Source organism: Megalopta genalis, chromosome 8 (assembly GCF_051020955.1).
Source record: "Megalopta genalis isolate 19385.01 chromosome 8, iyMegGena1_principal, whole genome shotgun sequence".
Lineage (NCBI taxonomy): Eukaryota > Metazoa > Arthropoda > Insecta > Hymenoptera > Halictidae > Megalopta > Megalopta genalis.
Window position 1 is genome coordinate 19098043 of NC_135020.1, and position 16303 is coordinate 19114345.

General features: G+C 44.7%; 1 protein-coding gene across 1 annotated transcript; it reads left to right on the forward strand.

Moving 5' to 3' along the window:
• The first annotated feature begins 9150 nt into the window (after positions 1 to 9150).
• On the forward strand, positions 9151 to 15451 carry LOC117217683 (forkhead box protein D2). The gene has a single exon (XM_033465469.2). The coding sequence runs from the start codon at positions 10058 to 10060 to the stop codon at positions 11189 to 11191; it is 1134 nt and encodes a 377-aa protein (XP_033321360.2). The 5' UTR covers positions 9151 to 10057; the 3' UTR covers positions 11192 to 15451.
• The last annotated feature ends 852 nt before the right edge of the window (positions 15452 to 16303 follow it).

Genomic DNA, 16303 nt, shown 5'->3' on the forward strand with positions numbered 1-16303 from the left:
CGCGGCAGATTGATCTCCGATTTTAATACTAAACCAACCGAGCATTAAACACGACTAACGAGTATTGCTCAACCTTTCGCTATTTTTATTATACTGTATGTTTGGATTAAGAAGTTCATTCGATTGTTTCCTATCGCGAAGGAATAATTATAAATCTCATAAATTTATGAAAATAATTATTCGATTGAATAATTCCAAGGCCAAAAAGAAAAAAAAAGAAGGAAAAAGACGATCATCTGGACCGGTACGTTAACGTTAAGACGTTCGTTAGAGAATAGCTGGCGGATAAATTGTTAAGAAACGAAATCGGTAGTGAATCGATCGCCTTCGCAGAGAACGCGCGAACATCCTCGCATCCTCGTGGGTTCCGGCAGTCGCGCGTTCGAGCAATACGAGATGTCGCGAAGAGGGTTTCCGCTTGGAACGCGGCCGCAGATTACGTGTCCGCGTTGCACAGAGAAAATCCGCGCCGCGGCTGGTACCCAGTCCGGAGGAAGCTTTAGTTTGCCGTCTCTGAATCGCGTAGGTAAATGGCTGTTCTCTTTAACCACGTACACGAGGAGCTCGCGAGAAAAAGACCGTGGAGAGGGTACGGGTAAAGAAAGAACGAAGGAGGCTCGTCGTGGAAAAGAGAGGATCAGAGACACTCGGAGGAGTTCTCGAGGAGAACGTTGCGAGGTGAAAAGAATGACGTGGGGTGGCAATGGAGGCGGCGTTGGCGACGACGGTGGTGGTGGTAGTAGAGGCAGAGGCGGTGGTAGTAGCGCGGCGGTGGCGTCGATGCTCGTGGTGGTGATGGTGGTGGTGGTGGCGGCGGAGGAAAAAAGGTAGAGCTATTGGCGGGAAAAACGGTGTCTTGGAAAAAGGTGCAAAGCCGACAGTATTCTTTGTAGCGGGGATATTCGTCTTGTGTGCCGAAGACCTCTCGCACTTCTTTACCTTTTACAACCCCCGCCCCGTCGTCGGCCACCCACCACCCTCTTCTTTGCGTCTCTCTCCACTTCCTTGCTAACGCCGTCTCCTTCGGCTACGACGATTACAGCGCAACTACTGTAGCGTCGAACATCTAGTAGCAGCAGCGACGGCTTACTTCTCCGCCCATGGCTGGATCCCTTACTCGACAGGGGCTCTTCTGCCACGAGATATTTACCAACATCCAAGATGGCGGCATAATCTTCCCGGCTTCCCGTCGAAAGCCGACGAGTCATCCACGCAGCCAGTCCCTTTTTCGCCCGTAAACACTTTCATCGTTCTCGTTTTACTGACTCCGCCCTTAGTCGCTTCCTTTCCCATGGCTTTCCCTTCTTCTTCTTGGCTACCTCGGGCCTCCTCGCGGTCCGCTCCGCGCTTTCTTCGCCCACCGCTCTCGGACCACCGCGCGCGGCTAACCGACACAAACGGCAAATTCTTCTACCTCCGGGATCGATCGGCGGACCGTCTTCGCGGTTTCTTTTGACCGAGACCCACTGGAATGTAACTCGAAGACATTTCCACGGGGAACTTGTTGAGGGACTTCGGCTCGGCGATCAGTTAGCCATCTTAATTTCAAACAATTAGCAGACTCGCGGCGCCAGCCTCTCGCGAAACTTCCGGATTCTTCTTCTTATTTTCACCGCCGCCGTTTAATTTCATCGAGCCGCCGGGATCTTGAAATCTGTAACTCCAGCTGGGTCCGCACGGTTTTCTCTACTGTTTGAGTAGCTAATCGATGAGAGAACTACATCCACGGATGCCGACTTCAACGAACGAAGAAGCCACGTAGAGAGATAACTTCGGTCCGATCTTACTGTTCGCGTTGATACAGTTTCTTTCGTGCGAGTTACATCGTTTAGTTTAGGATTTGTTTCGATTAGATCGTTGAAGATCATTTGAAAATCATTAGGAGGGTCCAAAAACATATTTCGAAAGTTAATACAACGAATAGACCGCAGATCTTTGTGTAAAATGAAATACATGTGTGAATTTTTCTTTTATTAGCTTTAACAAATTGCAAAGGTTATGACACACATTCGACGTGTCCATTTTTGTTGTAAATGCGTAAAGATCCGCGGTTCAATTATGAAGGCGATTTCCATCCATGCTAAGCTCATTTGCTCGAAGTAGAAACAGAGAATTCTTAAATCAGAGATTTCTTTAGTTCGCAATTGATTTAACGCTACCATTTATTTCTCAATTTTTTTTTCAAGTCAGAAGATTGCGAATAGGACACGAATATGTACATAATTTTCTACTTCTGTAGACGAACGTCATGATCCAATACACAGCATCCAATAGAAAATTATTTGAATAAATAAACTCTGAATATGGCCGAAATAAAGTGAATACTTTATGCAAAATTGTCGTGATGAATATGTCGCTGTGTTTTGTACGCCACGAAATTGATTACACGAACATTATGGAAGACGAGAAGTTTTTCTCAAAAAACCAGTTTGTTCTTCATTCTAGTTCTTATCAAGTGATAAGTACATTTTAAGCATAGCAATATAATTGCGCAGACCTCGTTAGATAGAAAAATCGGTCGCATAACTAGAAAGACTTTTCAATATTTAACCATCCGTGTGGCCCATTAAGTAGAAGATCCAGTTGGACAACCAGAGAGACTGTTTCCGAAGGAAGCTGTTTCGTTATCCGATTTGCCGACGACAACCAGCGATCGTGCACCAGAAAAATGTTTAAAGGAATCGTGTAATGAGTACAGAACCATCGGGGGACACGGTCGAGATTTATACGAAGGAGATCGAGAGGGAAGAAATCAGGAGAGGTAAATACGTGTCGTGGGAGAGTCCAGGATAAGAAGCAATCGAATCGAATAGTGGAACTCGAGGAATCCGCAATCCGTCGCGAAGTGAATGGCGAACGCCTAAGGGTTCTATAGTAGAGTATACCGCCGTCTATTTCTCCCTTCGTCGACCTAACCTAACTTAGTCGAAACCTCAGATTAAAGCGGTAATCGCTGAATCGGCAAAAGACATCCGAGACGAAGGTGAAAAGGAAGGGAATCCGTGAACCTTAGGTTCTTCATACCACTGACGCTTTCTAAGAAAAGAATCAAGAAGACTATAGGGATTCAAGATTACTCTTCCAGATTTGCAACTCTCCTTGGCCCCTATTTTCCGCAAAATGGCCGCAGAAATATTCTTCCGATAGAACGCGAAAATGTTCATTCGCACCGTACATTTTTTATTGTTAAAGTTCGTTCGATATATAATGTTGCGAAAGTTTAATACGCTTTACAGTAAATTCCTCCTACTTGACGCTCAGATTCTACACAAAAATGGACAATTTTGGAAGAGGAGTCCAAATGATCAGCTTTTTTCTTTTTTTTTCTTTTTGATCTTAGAATTATTCAATCGAATAATTATTTTCATAAATTTGTGAGAGATTTATAATTATTCCTTCGCGATAGGAAACAATCGAATGAACTTCTTAATCCAAACATACAGTATAATAAAAATAGCGAAAGGTCAAGCAATACTCGTTAGTCGTGTTTAATGCTCGGTTGGTTTAGTATTAAAATCGGAGATCAATCTGCCGCGAATTTCTGAAAACATTGTTAAAAAAACGATACTGACATCAGTTATTCGCGCAATCCTTTTGCATCTTGCAGACTTCAAGTCTTGATGCACTTAAAACGGTTTTTGTATTTGGTTTTTTTTAGAGATTGCAATAATACAATTTGCATACGGTATGTGATCCCAAACTGTTCTAATTTACGACAATGTCTATAATTCCAACTGTTTTTCGTTAAATATCGATATCGTTGGACTAGTACTACGGTAAATTCTCCCTAATTGACCCTCACCTTGTACACAAAAATGGACGATTTGAGAAGAAGAGATACAATTATTTGAGTCTTGCGGCACATTTTTGTAGTTATTATTATTATCAACAACTATAAAAACGAGCCGCAAGCATCGAATAATCGTATCTCCTCTTCCCAAACTGTCCATTTTTGTGCGCAATCTGAGCGTGAATTTGGGAGAATTTACTGTACTCAGTTTTGTTGATAACGCTCTTTCAGAAAATATTTGATAATGCTCTTTCAGAAAAGATTTGATAATGCTCTTTCAAAAAGGTGCCTTCCCAGTTTTCATTCTACATATACTATCGCTAACATTTTAAATCGACAGAAGACATTTAACATTTTAAAGCAACTTATCAATTGCCTTGACGATAAATTGCATGTGACAACAGGCTGTCCGCTTCCTCTTCGACGTTCACGTTTCTACTATCCTGCATAAATAAAGATATACTTACGATTGTATCTCCTTCTTTCCGTGTTGCAGTTTTTAGAATGTCAGGCAAAGAGTATGGAATAAAACTACCGCAAACATCATTCTCGCGTTTCTGGTCAGCTTGAAATTCAGAATAACTCGCTGGATAAAATCTTCTTGAACAGATCGAATTTTTCGCGATGCTCTTTTCTAAAAAGCAAACCGAACGAACTGTCTCATATTTCTGCATCACTTAATTACCGTTAAATCGTAACAATAAACTCTAAATCGCCAAAAGAACATTGTCTTTCAAAGAAGTGTCTCATAGATCATAGATTTTATGCACCAAAAATAAATAAGCCAAATTTAGAACCTAAAAAGAAACATTGTGAAAATTTAAGGATATTATTACATTATTATAATAGTTATTGAAAGAAAAAAGAAAATATTTTCATCTAACTTGCGTTTCTTAGAATTGACGTAGGCAAGTTTTATTTTGCATGTGTAGAGTGTGCCATCCGATGGTTTCTTTACAAAAGAAGAACGTCCAATATTTTATGAAATCGTTTGCTCCATTAAAAAGGATATTGATTAATTACGACAAATAATTTCATTGAAATGTCTGCCACGATTGACTTCACAGTAGTCTATACTGTCGACCCACTTTTTCAATACATTTCCAGCTACTTCTGGCTTTATCTCACGAATATATAGCTTGATAAATAGTTTCCTTAAGCGATCGCCTATTGCCTTTAGACTGTTAAACCCCATAAAGACAAACTTCAACGGCGTCAAATCACAGCTGCGTTGTGACCACGACACATTTCCAAAACGGCTGATCACACGATCGACCGAGTTTACTCGATTGTTTGACAGCTGATGTCGCGTGTGTTGTACCGTTGAGATTATTTTTCATAACTAATCGATAGGTTTACGCTATTTAATGAAGTATTAAACTTAGAAACATATCAAACAGTTTCTTTCTTGTAGAAATTTGAAAAAGAAGCTTATCCTAGCTAATTTTAAACAGAAGCTTACCCTATATGTACAACAAAACCAACGGCATTTGTGCAAACAAAATGCAGGAGAAAAGGTACGGGTCGATGTGAGTGGTGATAAAATTCGAAAACGGTCCTATCTTACCGAATACATAAATAGATCGTTCTCTGCGACAGAAAGCTTCGAAAGATCGAAAGAACATTACGTATCCGTCTAATGAAGTAACGAAAGCGATTGGAGGGGCTCGCGGAAAGGAAACATCGGAACGTTATCGGATCAGCTCGGAGGAGCAATAGCCGGCGAGGCGAGGCCTTGGATCGCGATCGTCGATGGAAAAAGCAGCAATAACAGGATGTTACGATACACAATGAATATCGTGTAAATAAATATAACGTGTGGGGGAAGAAAGCAGAGCAAAGCGGGGCCGGTAGTCACGGAAGAGCTTCGCTGGTACGCGGAGTAAGTGCAATAATACCAGATTATTTGCATCGCAAAGCCGTGCGTATGGGTAAACACAATATTCGCTCTCTGCTCGGCTCTGTGAACCGATAGTGCGCTCAGGTAGATACGCATCCGTCTATACCACTCCATTCCTCTCTCCTTCTCTTTCTCCCTCTCTCTCTCTCTCCTTCTCTTTCTCCCTCTCTCTCTCTCTCCTTCTCTTTCTCCCTCTCTCTCTCTCCTTCTCTTTCTCCCTCTCTCTCTCTCCTTCTCTTTCTCCCTCTCTCTCTTCCTCTCTCTCTTTCTCTTTCTCTCCCTCCCTCTCTTTCTCTCTCTCCCTCCCTACATCATCCCCTTTCTCTTTCACCTTCCCTCTTCGGCGATTCTCTCTACTTTGCGCCCATCGCGTCCTCTCTTTCGTTCGCGCTGCATCGGACGTCTCTCTTTCTCCCTTTTATCGTATTCTGTCTATCGTCATGCCCTGCTCTCCTTCTCCCTTCCTTGTTCAGCTTTCCATCCCTTTTCTCTCTACCCCACTCGGCCTCTCTCTCTCTCTCTCTCTCGCTCCCTTTCTCTCTCTTTCTCCGTCTCCCTCATTCGCTTTCTCTCTCCTCCCCTGTCATCCCCTCTCGCTCTATGTACTGCCACGGCGTAATACAGATTCTATTTGAGCTGCCTGAGGGAAGTTAACTCGTGATGCGTGCAGCCCGGCTCGCTCTGTTGGCGATACCACGGATCCCATCGTTCTCCATTTCGAAGCTGAAAATCCAAGGACCCCGGACTAGCGAATACGTTTCCGCGCGCCGGCACACACCGCGACGAAACGGAAATTGTGACGTCCTCCATGGTTTCTGAGGTCAGCTCCTCCCCCCTGCTCGCACTCTTCATTAGACTTCGACCTTTTCTTCTTTTTTTTATTCTTCCGCGTTCGTCCCGCGCCGTTTCCGTTCCCCTTTTTTTCGGGAGCGGAACCGACCGGAAGCCGAGTGCGATTTTTCACTCGAGGAAGCAAATTATTGATTTTCGCGGCCGCGCGCGAATTCTGGTAATTATAGCGACAAGATTTGAGACAATCGACGATGGGCGATATTGATTCGAACACAGGCAGTTTTTATAAAGGACGTTTACAGAGTGTATTGCTGATTTAGTGATCGATTTAAGGGTGGAACGCGCGAGATGTCGGGATTATTGCCTAAGGGACCACAGACCACAGCCGATACCGATTTCGTTCTTTCGAATCGGTTGATTTTCTTTGGAGTCGAGCGATGTTTGCTGTTGTTTCGAGGATAATATCAGAAAAATTAGTGGGAACGGCAATAGAGCTTTTATTATACGATTTAACGACACACGTCTGGTCGAATCGTGAAAATTGGGGGGCTGGAATTTCTTTTTCTCGCATTTGTTCATATGACAACGTGAATAAATGAGAAAGTGACTTTATTTGTTACTTATGTTTATGTGTACTACAACATTTGAACGACTGTTGAAGAACTGTTTTTCGTGTTTTAACAGGTTCCGTGCCACGTGTACCACCGATGGGGTACATGCTTGCATGTTTATCTAATGCGCTAAAAGTATAGTTTAATAACAAATTTAGAACCGAAGAATTAATTTCCACTGCAAGAATCGGTCGTAATAAGTTCGTTTCATTGTTATACATACGGTAATTAATAATTACATATAAAATGCATCAAGTTTTAGTAAAATATCAAATGATCAGTGCGAAGAGTCGAGTAAAAACAGCTCGGCGCGTAACGTGATAAGGGATGGAAAATTTGTGACGTAGCTATCCTTTCATTCCGGAAATGCACAGGCGCGAGAATAAAGTTTAGCCGTCGCTCTAATCCGAAAGAATAAAGTCGCTGCGAGTTAAAATGCACGGTGATTTCGTTTGACTACGTCCGCCGTCTGAGAAGGGGGTAGAACGCCGGGGGCGATTACAAGGAAGTGAAAAATTTACGACGCTGAACTTACTTCGCTGATTCTTCAGTGGCGTAATTTGAAGTTCGCGAGGAGTAAAGGACGTATTTTTGATGAAAGAAAGTTCGTAAGAACGGGAAGTTTAGTAATAGGAGGAGCAGCTCCGACCAGGCCTTAAACACTGCAAAATATTATACTCCATATCGTTCCGGAAGGTGGAGTTCGAAATTAGAAACTTTTAATTGCTCTTATAACGATACAGGACGTCGGTCTTACTATCATAATCTTAATTTCCATTAAGCGCGCCCTTCCATACATGTTCCTACAAATTGATAGGTTACACAGCAAGTTAATGGGATCGTTTTGATCTTTCACTTTGTAATGATCTTCTAGAGCCATCTATTTTTAATATTTTAGTAGAAATTAGGATACGTAATAGCGATGGAAATATTTTATATATTGATCTTAAAGCAATATAGTTATTTTATTTTAAAGTTATTTTATTTTCTACCAGCTATTTTATTTTCAGGTGAACTTCAGGTCAACGATCGGTTTCAGATTTTTCATTTTACTATAAAAAATTATGAAGAATTATAAAAAATTGTAAAGAATTATAAAGAATTATATAGGATTATAAAGAATTATAAACAATAACAAATTATATAGAATTATATAGAATTACAAAAAATTCTAAAGAATTATAAGGAAATATAAGGACCTATACAAAAGCATAAAGAACTATAAATAAACAATATCATAACCAGTTGAACGCACTAAGTACCGAAAATCATCCCTAAAGAACCCCATAAATCCAAGTAATTCGATTAACGAAGCTGAAACTACACGTAAAGAGTTAAAAATCATAGTGGATGATACATAAATTCTTTTGCACCCTGGAGATCCAAGTAAAACTTCCGTTTATTCGAATATGTTGCAATAAAAATGTATTGTTGAAAACTAGTCAAAAATTAATGTCACTCTCAACATGGTCAACATGGTCACCCACAACCCATCCGAAATAAACCAGCCACTTCGAATGTTCGGTAGCTAACCGTAGTTAACGATAACAATTTTACCCGAACGATGACCTTGAACCGAGTGGGGTGTGAGAGGGAATTAGCTAATTCCTCTTCGGAAACATGCCCGATTTCGAGGCGGGAACAACAACAACAACAACAACAATTTCGCGAACGAAAATCCAGAGGGCAACGACCATATTCGAGGCTGAGTATCGATACCGAGCCCCGGCTCATACGTTCTATTAGTATGTAACGCCTGGTCCCTTTACCGCGCCGCTCAAAGCAAAGCAGCCCCCGGAGTGTTACAATTTCGCCCTCTCTACCCCCAGTCTGCCTCGAAAGTCCCTTTATCTATCCCGCTATTTTCCTAACTCCGACGTCCCCTCCGGGGTTTCTCCTCGTCGGTGGTGACGACAACGATTCCTCTTCTCCTGAAGGAGGATGGAGGGAGTCGTGGATACCGGCCGCTGGTGGGGAACTGCGCACCCCGCCAACCCCTTCGGTAGGGGTTGAAATGCCCGCCCATTGGTCCGCCCATGTAGGACCAAAGCAGTCACTTCGAATCAATTCGACCCACGATTTCGCCTCGTAGACGGTCCTCCACAGTGCTGGCACACTCGCAATCGTGCTTCATAAGCTTCGACCGCATTTCGTACACCTAACCTCGACACACCGCTCGCGCGACCGAGATCAAAGTTGACAAAGTAGACGCCGACCGACCGCCAGCGTCGACGATCAGTGACCGGTTAACCGGGGGATGGAAATCAACAGCTTGTCCGCACCGTCGGTTTCTCCGTTCCGCTTGTGACTTCGTCGTCGTCGAGTGTTGCCGTTGACCGACCGCGACACGAGGAAGATAAACAGGAGGAGGAAGCCTCGCCAGAGGACGAGGAGAAGCCAAGCGTTTCGAGAACGGTCGAAGATAAGTTGTCGCGACAGTTAAAAATCGGTTCGACGGTGCGGGGAATTCGCGGAAGATCGATAAGCGAGCATGAGAACGACGTGGAATTGCGATGCTCTCTGAGGAGGATCCCGTAAGATGACTAGCGACACGACAGAGCCGCAGAGTGCGCCAGTTCGAGTGATCGCGGCCGACATCCTTGAGACGCCTCGCGAGCAGATGACAGAGAGGAGGACCGGCGTAGAAAAATCGGCTCGTTATCGTTGTGGAAACAAACTATTAGCGTAAGATAGCATCTGGTCGGAGCCGGTGTGTGACAGTTGCTCCGATAAATATGTCGGGGAAGGAGCGTTCGTGATACGTTCGCGGCAGCCCCGAGTGAACTTCGCGGTTTAGACCTTGATCGGAAGCGATCCGATCCTCGGCGCGAACCGATCCTCTTCTTCGACCATCGATGCACGCGGAGACGCATGCTCGCCGCCTGTAGACCGCGACCGGCGTCCTAATCGCTCTCGCAAGGGAGCAAACGATGCGAGCCAGTGGCGATTACAAAGGGGTCCCCCATGACCTCGAACATTAGTCTGCAACTTCTGTCCCGCGAGTCTGCCCATGAAGCGATCACGATGGAGCCGCGTGGGATGATAATGTCGAACTTGTCGTGCGACGGCTGCGCTGACAGCGATCGGGACTCGGACAGCAGCAGCATGATCGTGGACCCGGTGAGTCTCGACAAGAACGATTTGTCACCGTCCCAGTCGTCGTCGAGCCCGATAATCCCGAGCTCCCCGGTGCCCGCCACAGCCTCCTCGAGGAACCGCGGCGGCAGCCGCGGCAAGAAGAACTACACAATGATGTCGACGAACGGCCAGCAGAAGACCGGCTCGCCCGGCCAGGCCTCGACATACGGGAACGACAAAATGTCCTCGTCCCTGATCAAGCCCCCATACTCGTACATAGCGTTGATCACGATGGCGATCCTGCAGTCGCCGCAGAAGAAGCTCACCCTGAGCGGCATCTGCGAGTTCATCATGTCCCGGTTCCCTTACTATCACGACAAGTTCCCAGCCTGGCAGAACTCCATCAGACACAATCTTTCCTTGAACGACTGCTTCATCAAGATCCCCCGCGAGCCCGGCAACCCCGGCAAGGGGAACTACTGGACGCTGGACCCTCTGGCCGAGGACATGTTCGACAACGGCAGCTTCCTGCGTCGCAGGAAGAGGTACAAGAGGCCCCCGCCGCACTACGTTCTCCGCGACAGAGCCATCATGGCAACTTTCGCTATCTGCGGCGACCGAGGTCCTTGCCCCGGCGGCGGCGGCAGTCATCCAGGTGCGCTAACCTATCCCAGCGCCGCGTATCTGTCACCGCCGCCTGGCCTGCCGTTGCTCGACTTCTCGCCCTCGACCCTCGAGGCCCTGAAGCTCGGAGGATTCCTGGAGCCGCCGCCGCCGCTGTACAAACCCGTGCCGATCACCGCGCCGCCCATCAGGCAGATCGACCCGGCGCCGACGAGGACGCCGACGACGATACCAACGAGTCATCCGCCCGTCGACAAGAAGAGGAACTTCAGCATCGACGCTCTGATCGGCAAACAGGCGGCCAGCGAGCAGAACTGCGGCGGCCTGCTGGACCTCAGCCCGACGGAACACAGGGAGATCAGAAGTCAGGCGTCCGCGTTCTCGCCACTGGTTTAGAGTTTCGGAGGAACCACCGCCGGTCGCAGTTTCCGGTCGAAGCCCAGCTGCGGTCGCTCGTATCGGAGAACTATTTTACCATGTTCGTAGAGTCGTGCGCGCCGTCGCTGCTCGACGACTAGGATCGCGGACATGTTTTTTTAGTTGCGACGGCTTCATGGAGACTCTGGATCCCGCGGATGGCGTCGATGTCTTTTGCGGTTCTTCGAGGAGGACGATGCTCGTGTTCGAGTCGCGTTTGTATTTAGATTTTTGTTCACTTCGAAGAGCGAAACGGAACGTGGTGGTAAAACGCGCGAGTACGGCTGGGGTATTCTTGATATCACGCGGGATGATTCTTAGCCTCGGACTAAATTGCTAGTGCTGATCGTTGACTGTCCCGACTCGGCTGTCGACGCTAAGAAGACTCGCAGGACAAATCCTGAAGAACCGGTGTCGCCGATTACAGTGAAATCCTCTGCAGGTACACGACACCGTAGAGAGAAACGGGCGACGGAGGACTCGCCGAGTAAATGTCACGAGTACGTACGCTTTGTGTAAAAAAAAAACAGACGCGGGTATGTTTGAATAATTGTAAAAAAAAAAGAAAAAAATGATCAAGTGTAGTGCAATAGTGTAGTGATTTGTTTAATATACGGGAATACTCTTCTTTGATCTTCGTTACTCGAACTTTACCATTAGTGGTTTCTTTTCTAGCTGAACAAGTAGCCCCATCGCGTCGACTCGTTTGTAAACGATCGATTAATATCGGCACTGTAAATACACCCCCGCCCCCCCTTGCCCCTTCTTCCCCCCACCCCGAACAAATCTTTGCTCAGCTTTCTATTGTTTACGTGGGTGCGAGCGAGGCGGAGAGAATGCTGGGGCGCAAGATTATGCGTGCTCGAGAGAAAGAGAGAAAGTTGGGAAGGTCGGTTCTCTTCGGAGGATCGCGCGTAAAACTCGAGTCGTCGTGTTTTTTTTCTGGTCAAGTAGACATTTAGTGCGCATAGGGAACGAGTTGTCCGACCGAACATTTGTCAAATTCGATCGACGAAACTATGTATATTTCGTAATTGTTCGAGGCGAACCCGCAACATTACGCTCGAACGAATCCTTGCGTTCCCTTCTTTCGTTCGACACTACACCGTTTCGTTCGCGCGATCAACGCGACTTTTTCATAGGCTGCGACGAACGAACATCAGGCGCGTACAGCGGTTTCATCGGCGATGGCAAGAGCATTTCATCGTGGCGCGAGGGAATTCGCGTCGAATCGTTCGAATCGGCGAACGATCGAGCGGGATTGAGTTATAACCACGCTGCTCGGGATGCTTAAACTATTCGCGGATTCGAACGATTATGTCGTTTAGCAAAGCATGCGACGAGTAATGAACTCTTTGAGCTAGTCGGGCAACGATATCCGCGACGATAAATTGCTGAAACAGATGTTCCGCGTTCGTTCTCCCGAATTCTTCGACGGCGCGACCTTTCTACGCGCAGCACGATTAAAACCGGTCGAACATTTCGACGAATTTGGCGAGCCTGTCTGCGAGAACGTTTCGCGGCCTCGTTGAGTTTTTCAACGTAAACTTTCATTCACAGCTGCCGCTATTACGGTGATCAATTTTTTTTTAATCAGCCTGTAGTGCGAGAGCGGCGCACGAAATAGCCACACTCTATCGTTAAATATTGCACTATTTATTGACAAACGTGCCGTCTTGTTTAGAAAGCAAGTAAGTAAATCGATTTTACAGTTGCTTATCTGGTGGATTCGTTTGCGAGGGACAGAGCTATTCTTTATTAAGAAATTTTCGCCGGAGACTAGGTTCGTTGCTTCGAGAGCTACATTTGGAAAATATTCCATATTTTTGTAAATAAGGATCGGTAGAAAGTGAAGCCTAATTATCGCTCCCGATGAAAATTGTCCAAAGTTTTGCGACAGTAATTCCGAATGTCGAAGTACTTGTGCTAACGTCGTTACGCTTATCTTTCCGTCAACATCGAGGACCGCTGATCGGTGTCGATCGGAGGACACGAAACACGCGAGCAATATGATTGTCTTCTTCTTCTTTCTTCTTTATAGATCGCTATCAAAAGAAGCCGGAAGAACGCAATAAAACAGTTTGGTATCATTTTGTAACCGTTTCGAGTGATTCTCCCATCAATTATTGGATCGATTATTAATCGAAGTCTACCTAATCCGAGGAACATTCGATCAGCTCGTGAACGAACGTTCGATGACTGGAAACCTTTTGTCCCGTCCTGTATTACCTTTCCCTTGCATTTCACCGATCGATCCGCGGGTATTAACGCGATTCTAAACAAAGAAGTCTTTCCGACTCCGAAAATTATGAACGATTGAATACAATCGCGTGTACAAAAACGGGGGAGAAGAGAGAAAGAGAGAGAGAGAGAGGAGAAAAAAGAGTAGCTGCACCACGTCAACGATTTTTAATGTCGACGCACGGCAGATCCGCCGTGAACATTTCGAAACGCACGCACGGAAATCCACGAGAAAAGAGAATGGAATAAATTGTAATTAATCTCCTCGACGATACGCATCCATGACGAGGACACGAATACTCACCGGTGAGAGAGAAAGAAGCGCGCGTAGCTGTTAATGAATTTTCCCTGGTTATAGGATGACAAAATTGTGAGATAAGGCACACGACGCACAACAGCGCGAACGTAGTCAGTGAAATCTGTATTTCATTTTCCTATTAACGACATCTAATTTGCGTTATCGTTCCGTCCCCATTTCCGAAGCATTTTTACTCTATCTTCTCTCCTCCTCCTCTCGTCGATTGATTATTTTCCTGCAAAATCGGATCACCCTCTATCGATTTATCGAGCCCATCCATTAAAAAGCAATTAATCCTTTTCTACGAAAGTGTCTGCCGCATCGGAGAGAACGTTTGCCGAAGCCTTCACTCGATGATTGTACCTCGTATTTTCTCGTATGTTATGTATTCATAGAATTCGCAATCTAGAGTTGTCAACGGCTATCGATCGAACTGTATTAAGTGTACCAATAAATAATCGATTATTTTCCTAATAACATGGCGTTACAGTTGAAATTCAATATATTTTCCCACCTATCGATGCGATGTGAAAAATCTTCACGACAATTTCACGGACATTGCGAAGCATGTTGCGGCGAATCAAAAAAGAAATATTATATGCTTATTGGTACACCAAATATTATCGTTTCCAGCCCTCGCGTACTATTCGAATAATTGTTACATTGATATCCGTTTGCGTAAATTGTGACAATAGTCGAACTAATTTTGGCAAGCGTGTTCGAAACTGAATTCGACCGGTCGTTAAAATTAATTAGGCAGGTCGATGCAAGAAATATCGTTTCGTAACCGTTGGAATCTGGAAACGTTCGAATCGGCTTGTTTCGAGACAACGTTAGACACCGTTAACGTCGGGAAACTGATACTTCTTTTCGCTTCGCGATTGCTCAAGGCGAGCCGAGAATCCCGTGTTATTTTCGTTATCGTCAACATTTATGCAAAACTGATTACGTTGCTCGTGCGCTTCTGATACGCACGATGGTCGCCACGATAAGGAAAATCGTTTTCATAACGATCGTTCTTAACTTCGCGCGTTTTCCTCAAACGAACACGTCATGGTCTCGACGCGACGAACGCGATCATTCGTATAATTTCCCGCGGAAAACCGTTTAAACAAAAAAAAAAAAAAATAAAAGGAAAAAAAGAAAGTTGCGAGACCAAGTTGCGTACCCAAAGGGTACGCAAACGATGTTCCGCCGTTTGAATTGTTACCTCGAGTCGATGAACGAAGACGCAAAACGTTCGTTAACCGTATCTTCGTTCCCCAAGAAACTTTTAATCTAGAGAAAATTTCTGCACAGGGCCGGTAAAAAGTTTCGTTGATTCCACGCGCGACGCATAATAGCAAACGTGTCCGTCTACGTTCGTTTTGCGTGGAGGATGAAACAGAGCTGGCAGAGAAGGAAAGTTAGGCAAAATGGTGACACCGAAAGCACGATTACGAATTATTGTTTGAACGATGTATATTTTACTAACGGCGTCGAGTGATCCCTGATATCGTGTTAAGGTATTGTAAAGAAAAATCGTCAGCGATACGTCTGTTTGTTCCTTTACCGAATAAGTACCGCCGCCATATTGTACGTTTAGTTATAGGTTTACCGTTAAAACTTGTCTCTGTAGATCTAGTAAGTATTATACGTGTCAAGATGATAGATTTATAATAACGTGTAATAATGTCAACAATAAAGTACTGTTAAGTATACGGATCGCTCTCATTTCGAAGTATGTATGCACTTCAATCGAATGCAACTCTGCACGCACACACCAGTCATGTCGCAGCTCGATTCGTCGGCCAATTACGTTCGAACGCGCCGTAAATGTTTATTTCGCGAAACGGACATTTCAGTTATAACGTCTATTCATAATCACCGAAGTCGCTCTTTCGTCGTCGACTTTTATCATAGGGGACATTTTTACAACTTTATCATCGATTTACAGGTTCATACATCTGTTCAGAAATATTCTTGTAGTATTCTTATTATTTTTTCTTTATTCTTGTTATTCTTATATGTTATATCTCCACCGATTGCATTTAACGACAAATCTCTCTCTAACGAGCCTTGAAAAGAACTACAGTAAATTCTTCCTAATTGACGCTCAGTTTGGATACAAAACTGGACAATTTGGAAAGAGGAAGTACGATCGCGACAATCGGCAACTATAAAAACGAGCCGCAAGGCTTGAACGATTGTATCTCCACTTCCTAAATAGTCCATTTTTGTGCACAATCTGAACGTCAATTAGGGAGAATTTACTGTAACCTGCTTTCTAACGATGAAAAGACTGCATCTATTTTGATTTCTCATTGTTTGCACTGTAATGTATATCATTTCCTGTGAAAGTCTTTACAATTTAGTATGATTTAGTGATAATAGTTCACCTTTCGTAAGTTGTCCCATGTATATGTTAATTTTGTAGTGTCTTCGAGTTCGTCTTGTGTGTAGGCACAGTTCGTACTCGGTGACGCTAAACTAACGTCACGAGCCACAAACTTCTCTGTTTCGTAATCATTCAAGAATTTATAGTAACAGATACAGGGAAAAGAATGCGAATG